Source organism: Mandrillus leucophaeus, unplaced genomic scaffold, assembly GCF_000951045.1.
Source record: "Mandrillus leucophaeus isolate KB7577 unplaced genomic scaffold, Mleu.le_1.0 Scaffold75, whole genome shotgun sequence".
In the NCBI taxonomy this organism is placed as follows: Eukaryota; Metazoa; Chordata; class Mammalia; order Primates; family Cercopithecidae; genus Mandrillus; species Mandrillus leucophaeus.
The window spans coordinates 6,534,982-6,545,163 of NW_012108141.1; the positions used below are offsets into that span (position 1 = coordinate 6,534,982).

The 10,182-nt window shown below is 46.5% G+C and overlaps 1 protein-coding gene across 1 annotated transcript in view; it reads left to right on the forward strand.

Annotated features, from left to right (window-relative positions):
• Positions 1-8,098: 8,098 nt before the first annotated feature.
• Positions 8,099-10,182, forward strand: part of FGF5 (fibroblast growth factor 5) — a 32,591-nt gene continuing 30,507 nt past the window's right edge. Inside the window, exon 1 of the mRNA XM_011966231.1 lies at positions 8,099-8,729. Within this exon, the coding sequence (XP_011821621.1) occupies positions 8,375-8,729 (355 nt within the window). The 5' untranslated portion in view covers positions 8,099-8,374. The remainder of the gene's footprint in view (positions 8,730-10,182) is intronic.

Consider the following 10,182-nt stretch of genomic DNA (forward strand, 5'->3'; position numbering starts at 1 on the left):
ATATGGATTTCTATGTATCTTAAGCATGAGCAACAAAAGACTAGGATTTCTAAAGATAAACACTGGTACTAAAATTTATCTTTGAAAAAATGTGAGCTTTTTAATTTTCTCTTTCTCTTTCCTTGCCAAGGTTTTTTTTTTTTTTTTTTTTTTCCATTTTGTTTTCCTCCATTTCCACGTGTAGGCATAAGCCGCATTTAAGTATCTAAACTGTCAAGGGAATTGATAAAGACTTTTCCAGGGACGTCTATTTTACTGGATCTATGTTTATACACAGAACTAGCCCAGTACCGCTAATGCACTCAAAATGGTCACTTTCTGAAAGAAATGATCACATAGAAAAAAATCATCTTTGTCCCTTTTTTCATGTCAATATTTCTTTGTTTCCTCTCCCATTTCTTATTACTTCCCTCTTTCACTCTTATCACCTGGATATTCTCCTATAAAAGGCATTTAGATTTTGATGCCTCAAAGCCCTCATATCTCTTAAACTATTTCCTTTAAAAAGCGATTTTCCTCAAATTTGGCCACATTCAATCATTCGTTAACAGATGTTGTGGCCACAGGCTGCATTTCTCAGAAGCAGGCAGAGGAAAGGGAATGTATTCATAGACATCTTCGGTCAGAAGTCAATAAGCTGTCATTTGACTCTCCTGGGCCCTAAGCAGGTGCTCCTTCCTTTCTTCTGACAATTGCAAAGTTTCCCTAGACCCCCATGACAGCTCCTGAGTTAGTACTTAGTGGCTTCACTGACAGGTGTTTCTCTGTTTAACCAGACAACAGGTGTTTGCCCAATGCAGCCTGCCAAAAGCCAGGGATTCAGAGTAGAAAACAAAGCCTATTTGCAAAAATGATTACTGTAATTAAGAGCCATGGTGATGCAAACGATGAAAACACTTGTACGTACACCCCCCACACACATACACACTCACACTCACACTCTTTCAAATCCTCACTCCCCTAGAAAAAGGAAACAGCAGGCAGAAAAAAAAAATCATTCACCATTACAATATGCTTTAAAATACTGTAGAGTCTCATTTCTTTGGGGGAGAAAATTTAAATAATTATTAAGTCATCTTTTGAAGCCACTCCTTATAAGGATCTTCATTTAGGATTTCAGTTAATTGTGCATTTGGGGGATTAAAAGGCAGTGTAAACTGACAGATTTCCTTTGAGGAGCTTAAGATTTACTTGAGACCATATATATCATAAGAAAAGTGAAACAGCTAAGCAAAATCAAATCACAATACATTTGATGGTGGCCCTGGTTACAACGTGGAGTTCCACTGTGTGCTCCTCTAGCTCCCAGAAGAAAATTGCCTTCTTTACAAGGAAGAAAAGTTGTATTATAATATGCTGTATGCTCCTAAATCCCCCCCTTAAGGATTACACAGGAGCTTCAAAGATAGGGTAGACAGCAGGGTGATTTGCATGAAGTAAATTCTTTGTTTAAAAAAAAAATCTGTGAATGTAAGATTAGTCACTTTTTTTTCCTTTTTTTAGGAGCTAAGCTAGGACCTTCTCATTGCTCTGACCTGGGCCAGCTACTGAAATGAATAGCAAGTGGACCAAGGGTGTGGACACAGTAGATGTATGAGAAGTCATAGAATTTATCAGCATGATGGTCATAATATGAGCAAATGATCACAACATTAAAACTAAGTTGTATGTGTCATGTCTTTCTACTCCATTTTAAATCTCATTTTGTGTGTGACTGCATGGGAGCTAAAGTGGGGACCTGTAGTAAGTTTGAGTTTAGTTGTTATATACCATGATTATCAAATGTTCCCATACTGTGCTTATTGAATAAATGGTCCAAGATTGTTGGGCTACTTAATTTGCAATTTGAAAAAAAAATGATTAAAGGTGACAAAAAGTGAAGTTTACAAATAATTCCCTTTTAGGAGGCCACAGGAAAAGGAATTCTTTTCTTTACTTCTCTTCTCTCTTTTTCTTTCTCTCTCTCTTTCTCTCTCTCTTTTTTTTTTTTTTTGTTAACAGCTTTTGTTTAAGTCAAAATCATTTTTTTGACTTCACACAAGGTGTCTGGTTTCAGAAAAAGTATGCAAGGAATATTTCTCTAGGATGTGATGCCTATACTTTTCCTCAAAGAAAACAGCAACAAAACACACCAAAAACTAAACTGAAGCAAATTATCTACTTGCTATTGTTGAGGACATCTTTCAGATTTGGTGCACTCTCACCACAACAGTTGCATCTCCAAGTATTGTCCCCCTGAAGACAACTAAGCACTTTATTTTAAAAAAATAAATAAATAAAACATAGTCTGTGTGTTCTGGCTCTCAGACTTAGTCTGAAAAGTCACATTTGATCAAATTATTTTCTGAACAAACAGCCTTTGAATGGGTTGGTGAATGAATAGCACATGCATCATAGTTCCAGCAGCTTCCTACCTGTTTTCTTGCTGGTACCAGGCTTGGTCTCACTTCTGTTCTCTTCCTGCCCTTTCCATTTTGCACAGGAAAGATGTTCTAGAAGAGGACACAACTTTTCCCCCCATCCTCTACTCCCACTTTTCTTGAATGAGTACCCATTTGCTTATGGTCTGTCTCTGGATACAAACCAAACGCTAGAGCTATTCAAATAGCAGCTATGCTAATTTATCTTTTTTTTTTTTTTTTTTTTTTTTTCTTTTCTCATAGATAAGAAAAGTCTGATTTCCACCCAAGGCACTCCTTTAGAGGAATTAAGACTGGAAGTATAGGCCGGGCTTGGTGGCTCATGCCAGTAATCCCAGCACTTTGGGATGCCGAGGCAGGCAAATCATTTGAGTGCAGGAGTCTAAGACCAGCCTGGGCAACATAGTGAGACCGCCCCCCACAAACCCCCGTCTCTATGAAAAATACAAAAACTAGCCAGGTGTGGTGGTGTGTGCCTGTAGTTTCAGCTACTCAGCAGGCTAAGGTGGGAGGATCACTTGAGCATAGTAGATGGAGGCTTCAGTGAACCCTGATTGTGCCACTGCACTCTAGCCTGGGAGAAAGAGTAAGATCCTGTTTCATTAAAAAAAAAAGACTGGAAGTACTGCACCCATCCACATACGTTTAGAATTTCCCCTTTGGCATTATTAGATACAGACTGTGCCAGTAAGAAAACCCATTGCAAAGAGCAGAGAGGACTTTATTTGTGGGGCAGGGAATGGTGGTATGATTTTAAATCATGATTTTCATATGCATGCGTAAGGAGTACAGGGAATTTTATCCTTCATCTTCTATGGCTGGCCATAGATAGGATAAAAGGCTTCCAGTTCTCAGGAGCAAGTATTTCCCTACAACTGGATAATGTATGCTAAGATAACTGGGGGTCTATAGTGCTTTGGGACTTAGTGCATGGATGTACCAGAAGCTAAAACAAAAATAGTCACTGGGATAATTGGAAAGCACAGGAGTTGGGCTTTATGAGAAAAACTGATTGCATTGAGTTCACTTAGGTCACAAAGTACCTCTCTTTAGTAGCAAATGCTGCTTTACTTTCTGACTTCACAGATATAATGCCTGGTGGCTATTGGCCATTTGCAAACAGGCCTCTCCTCAGAGAAAAGGACTGGACCCTCGAGGAAGGAGAAATCTAACCTCAGAACTTGCACAATTTCTAACTATACCTTCATCACCCCAAAAGTAGACACTGCACACATTCTTCTGTCTCTCTTGGTCTTTGGTTCTTCCTCTCACAGCCAGCCCTTCCCAGCTCAGTGCTCCTTTATCCGCAGGCTATTTGTTGCTGTAGTTGCTGCCAACTTGGCTGGTGAGAAGCCAGGCCTGGAGGAAATAGAGGGTCCTGGCAAGAACATGGACTGAGGGCCCCCACCAGGTTAGCTTCCGAGTCCTGCAATGCACTGTGATTCTGTCTCAGTTGGCTTGGGTTGCTATAACAAGACAACCATGGACTGAATGGTTTAAACAACAAACATATTTCTCATCGTTCTGGAGGTTGGGAAGTCTGCCATCAGAGTGCCAGTATGGAGGGAACCCTTCCTTGTTTCCTCATTTGAGGGATTGGGATTGTGAGAGGAAGCGAGCTCTCTCCTCTTTTTATAAGGGGAAGGGAGAGGAGCCTGCACTAATCCAACCTCATGACCTAATTACTTTCCAAATCCCCATATCCAAATAGTATCACATAAAAGAACAGAGTTTTAACATGAATTTTGGGTACCCAAACATTCAGTCCACAGCAGTCTGTATTAAAAAGTGTATGCAATTAGAGGCCATCGTGGGGCTCCCAGGACCTGATTAACGAAAGATGGTACTATCTGGGTATAGCCTGAGAATATGAAAGGGTGATAGGAATAGAGAGTTGGGTAGGGGTGAGGTGCAGAGGCCTTTAGGGGCACGTTTGAAACAGTTCTCCCAGGAAAGCATTCTAAAAATCCTTGGGCTTTCTTTGGATCAAAAAAAGAAAACTTGGCCTTGCCTTCAAACTGTACAGGCATCTTAAAGCTCAGAAGAGGCAAATTTCTCATAGCACCTGCGCCTCCAGGAGTAGAGATTTTGGGGTGACTGAAGCTCTTGGAACAGAAGTCTGTGTAAGATTGGCCTGGCACAGTGGCAACCTGGTTCCTGAGTCAGACAGCTTCCCAGTACAGTGGCTTGCATTGCCAGGGTTGTTCATCCTACTCCATCATCTGTCTCTGGTCCTTCCTTCCACCCCAGCATGGGACATTGTAGGATGAACAGTCTTGCCTTCAGGACTCTTGCCTCAGTGAGGCCTGGCCTCAGTTTAAACCCAGGAGAATGTTGTAAATATTGAATTGGCTCCAGAGTGAAGGAAATATTGGGCTTATACACTGACTTGACTTATACACCCTGACTTCTCTTTTCTTAGGCTTCTGGGTTCCAACCGGAGGTTGCCGGTAACTTCATCTTCTTTTGCATTGATTTCTGTCTCTCATAACCAGATCACACTTCTAGTTACAAAAGGGATAGAGGAAATTCACCACCAGTTTTCCACACAGAAATAGGGGAGGCCTGGAAAGAAAGTTCAGATGCTGGGGTCCAGGAAAAGTGAGCCTGAGGAGGTTGGTGTAGGAAATGTGAGGCCCAGCGGGTGAGAAGCTGCTGAAAGGGAACCCAAGAAGAGGGGGTGGGGACCTAAGCCGAGGCCCGCACACTCACGGCCTGGCGCCTAGGTGGCTGGTGGAATCTGTTACTCTGTTGGGTAGTTGTTCTGTCCTCTGTCAGGTGGCCATGAGTGGAAACTAATCTTCGGGGCCGTTTGTCTTACCTTTGCAGGAAGCACAGCGCATGCACCTTCTCCCAAACTTGCTTTCTTAGCTGGGAGAACCGAGCTGTGGGCTCGAATCCGCTCATGCCCTGGAGATCTGGACCAAGCTCCGACCGAGGCTTAATGGGGAAAGCTGAGATGTACCCAGCAGGGGACTTTGGGTGACAAACTTTTCGGAAAGTCGCCAGATGAAAGTGTGATGCAGGCTTGCGCTCTTTTGGTTGGAGTTCACGGGACTAGGGCTCCAGGTAGCCAAAACAGTGAATTGAGATTCCTCCCCGCCCCACACTCCCCACTGCAGGTTTGCTGTGGACACAGGCTCTGGAAGACCGGCTCCGCGTGGTAGCAGAATGTAGACCAGGGCGGGCGCGACCCTGGCGCATAGCGCCACCCTTTCCTCTCTCAGCGGAGCTACGGAGGAAGGGGGCTTGGCAACTCAGCTCACGGAACAAGCGCAGTGCTGTCTTTCGTGTTGCACTGTTCAGCTTTGGCAGCTTTTTAAAATGGCCCCATACGTAACCCTCTTGTAAAAAAAAAAATTAAAAGTTTAATAGCATCCACCCTACACGCTTATGAGCACCAATGGAGATTTTAAGCCCCGCGCATGTGGGCGCATTCCTCTGCCCGCCCAACCCCCAATCCTCCCACTCCAGTATGGAAGACAGTTGGGCATTGAGGACTGGTTTGCCAAATTCAATCACTGTCCACATCAGCTGGCCACTAGTCTCCTGTTGGTGAGCCCTTGGCTCTTTCTAAGTTCTTGGAATCCAGAAGAGTGTATCTCGCCATCCTCCAGGTTGAGGTAGACTAAAGTCTGAGCAGGTGTCTTTGCCTTCCTGGGTCATCCCTAGGCAAGGATTTGATCCCCAGTTTGGCTCCTGCAGGAGTCAAGAGGGAAACAAAGATGGTTACTTCAGTGCAGGCTGGGCTGCAGAAACCGAGAGAAGGGAGCAAAGTCAGGAGGCTGATATCAGCTCCAGAAACTGGGCCCCAGAGTCCTCTTGATCTCCTGGGTTTAGACAGGGGGCTGATAATGCAGCTGGGGCAGGAACCACTCTTGTCCTCTTTCAGCAGACTCCTAGGGAAAAGGAAAGCGAGAAACAAGCAACTGAATTTGCTTTGGAGAATCTTCATCACTTGAGGAATGGGCTGTGTATTTGCATGGCATGGGGGGACTTACAAATGGCGTTCAGCAGCAGCAATGTGGCTTAAACGCTGACAGCTTTGCCATAGACTGAAGAAGGAACAACACCCAGGTTCAGAACCGTCCTACAATCATCCACCCCAGAAGAAGGTGATTTCAGTCAAGTAGACCATTTTGAGAGATACTGTGACTGTTCTCAATATCTACTTTTAGGGTTGCCTTGTGAGGATCTGCCTACCCACCCTAGTTAAGGGAGAAGTATGTAACTTGAGCCTAGAACAGTGGGGAGGGGATGTGTTCAGCCCTGGACAGTATCTGATATAGTGTGCCCATGTTATGCACATCTATGTGTGACGTCCTCTTTATCACAGTGGTTTTACTACACTTTCCAGGTAACCTTCTGTTTTACAAGTTCTTTGATGTTAAGTACTCTGGCGATGGAAGATTACAAACCTGAAAATTCTATATTCGTTTTATATGCTTTTCATTATTGAGATGGAAAACCTTAAGCAGGTACTCGATAATGGATAAGGCCATTTCTTAGCATCAACCTTGGCTCATTTGAATTGACCTTATCAGTCAATAACACGGGCCGTTTCATAAACCAATGAATAATGTATCATAGCTTAGTTTAAAGTTTCAAATATGTTTTTAGACAGAAACATTCCAAGAATGCAAGTCAGGTGTATTTCCCAGATAAATAACAGTCTGGGGGCGTTGAGTTCAGGGAAATTCTCCGTTCTCGAGGAAACTCTCCGTTCTCAGGTTTCCTAAGGTTGAAATCCAGCGCGCACATCATTAATTATTCGTTGGGGTCGGTCCCTCAGTCAATGGCAGGTCTGAGTAAGCTAAAGCGAGCGGTTAACTAATCCTTCCTGCCATGGGGATCCTGGGGCGAAAGAGGACAACTGGGCGGTCAGTCACACTTGCTGGTGGCCAGCCCCTGCCCCTCTTTCCCTGGTCCGGGCGCAGGGGTGCGTGTGCCCTCACTCTCACGAACACAGACCGAGAGCTTCCCAGAAGGAAAAACAAATTCGTCATAATGTTCAGCGCAGCCGAGAGTTTCCAACAAGAAAGCAGCTCCAGTCGTGGCCTGATGACTCAGGGTGGCGTTTTAAACGCCGAATAAACCCATTCCTTAGCTCTTTAATAAATCGGTAACAACAACAACAGCAACAGCAACAACAATAGCCTTCTCCCCCAGCCGCGCCACACCAAAGGCTTCCCAAGTTGGGCTGCGAATCCCTGTTTGGTTTTCCAACGCCGAAAGCCTTAGAAGCAGTGCGATCTCCTGGCGGGACGCGGTTCTCGAAGGGCTCCCGGGGAGAGGACAAGATAGCAGGGTTTACAGGGCAAAGAGAGGAGAACCTGAAAATCGTGTCCTGGGGGGCAAAAGTGCGTCGCCCAGTCATAAGTGTGCTGTAGAGGTGGGAAAGGACGAGGATCCATTTCCACATTTCAACACCCCCGTTTCTGCAGCTGCCCCTGGAGGACTCAGCTGCTCACGCCGAGCTCCTTTCCACGCGGCTCTGGCCCTAATAGGGGAAGCCGGGTGACCGCGCGACCCGTGAGAAATGCTGGGGCGCGTGGCCCTGGTATGGGCGCACCCAGCGTCCGGGGCGCAGGTTCTCTCAGCCCAGCTTCTCCTCCCACTCACTTGCTCGGATCTCCTCCCTCCTTCACATCCCCCGCCCCCGGGACCGCGAGGCTCCCTCCCCGCACCGGCCAGTGAGTACACAAAGCCGCGGGTGAGGGGAAGCTTCGCAGGCGTGCACGGAGCAGTGAGATCACTGGCGTTATAAATATCCCGGTGCCAGCGCGGAGATCCGCTCGGGTGGCCTCTCTCTCCCCCTCTCCCCTTCTCTTCCCAGAGGCTATGTCCACCCAGTGCGGCGAGGCGAGCAGCGCCAGAGGCACGCAGCCGCAGAGGGGCCACAGAGCCCAGAATCAGCCCTGCAAGATGCACTTAGGACCCCCGCGGCTGGAAGAATGAGCCTGTCCTTCCTCCTCCTCCTCTTCTTCAGCCACCTGATCCTCAACGCCTGGGTTCACGGGGAGAAGCGTCTCGTCCCCAAAGGGCAACTCGGACCCGCTGCCACTGATAGGAACCCTAGAGGCTCTAGCAGCAGACAGAGCAGCAGTAGCGCTATGTCTTCCTCTTCTGCCTCCTCCTCCCCCGCAGCTTCTCTGGGCAGCCAAGGAAGTGGCTTGGAGCAGAGCAGTTTCCAGTGGAGCCCCTCGGGGCGCCGGACCGGCAGCCTCTACTGCAGAGTAGGCATCGGTTTCCATCTGCAGATCTACCCGGATGGCAAAGTCAACGGCTCCCACGAAGCCAATATGTTAAGTAAGTTACTCGCTCTCCTACAAAACCCGTCCTAGGCGGGTAGCGGAAGATTTGGGAGGGACAGCAGGTATTTCCCGGGCCACAGGCGCACCTTCCTGAGCCCAGGCCACTGGGACCAACTGATACTCAGAAACAGCCGGGCGGGTTGGGTGGAGATGCATCTATATGGCGTTCGCACACGCACCCCTCTCCTGGTCATGAGGAATTGCGATTTCTGAGGTGTATGTTACCTAGAGGCTGGTGCCCAGACGGGTACCTTGTTTCCAGTTTGCCCTAGCCTCAAAGACGAGTCTCCAGCCATGACGAGAGAGAACAAAAAATCTCATTGCTTCTCGTTCAATTTGTTTACCTTCTGCTTATGAACTAGCCTGGCATTTTTCATTAGGCATCAAAGTGCAGCCCTTCTCCCTATCCATAACTGAAGTTATTTTTTAAAAAGAAGAATCAAATCCCAAATACTTGCCTCTTCCAACCGCTACCATAAACCTCAAATTAATATTGTATATGTATATGCATATATGTATATATGTATGTATACAATGTATACACATAGGTATATAGAGACACAAGATATAGATAGATAGATAGATAGATAGATAGAGATAGATAGATAGATAGATAGATAGATAGATAGATAGATAGATGACAGACAGATAGATAACTAGGGGACACCAGACAGACATTCCTGCTTGGAAGAAGATTGTGCTCTGGAAAACTGGACACGTTTAGAGAGGGAGACGTGATGAACATTGAAATTACTAACTCCAGAGTTGGATTTAACAACGTTTAGTATCTTGAGACCATGACTACACCGTGTTAGGAGAGTGGCCAGCCTTTGGTTCCCAAGAACAGTTAGGGGAAAGTTCTTTATTTTAGAAGAAACGCAGAGGTTAAATTTGGTAGGGTGCAAATTTTGTAGGACTTTTTATAAACAAAGTTTTAAATTTTCCCTCTGAGTTTTTTTCTTTTAGCATGCGCTCTTTTTTCCTTTCTCATCTCCTCTTCCCTTCCACCCCATCTATGTTTCCAGACCATGGCAGCCACTCGTCTGGTTTCTCTTCACTGCCTCTAGGCAGCTGGGGGCAGAGGCGATTTGGGGCTGTGTGTAGGAGTGGAGAGATCTCTGTGGGGCTTTTGTTCAGTAGGGCCAGATCGCTCTTCCAGCGCGGGTTGGTCCACCAGGCAGAGCTCCAGCCAGGGCCTGTTAGGTACCCAGGGAGAGCGGAAATGTAGCCAGGAGACAGCAGCGCGCACAGTCACCTGTCTTTCAGTGTCAGCCTGGTTGCTCCTAAATGTTCCTAACTTGCTCCATCTCAGACCAGCGACTCCACGGGCCACTGGGCTCCTTCTTACTACACAGGCTCCAGAGGAGCGTGGACGCCACCGGCGGGCTGAAAATTTGGCAGCCAGCAGTCTCCAGAGCGGGGTCGGAGGCGCGCAAGTGGGTAAGGCG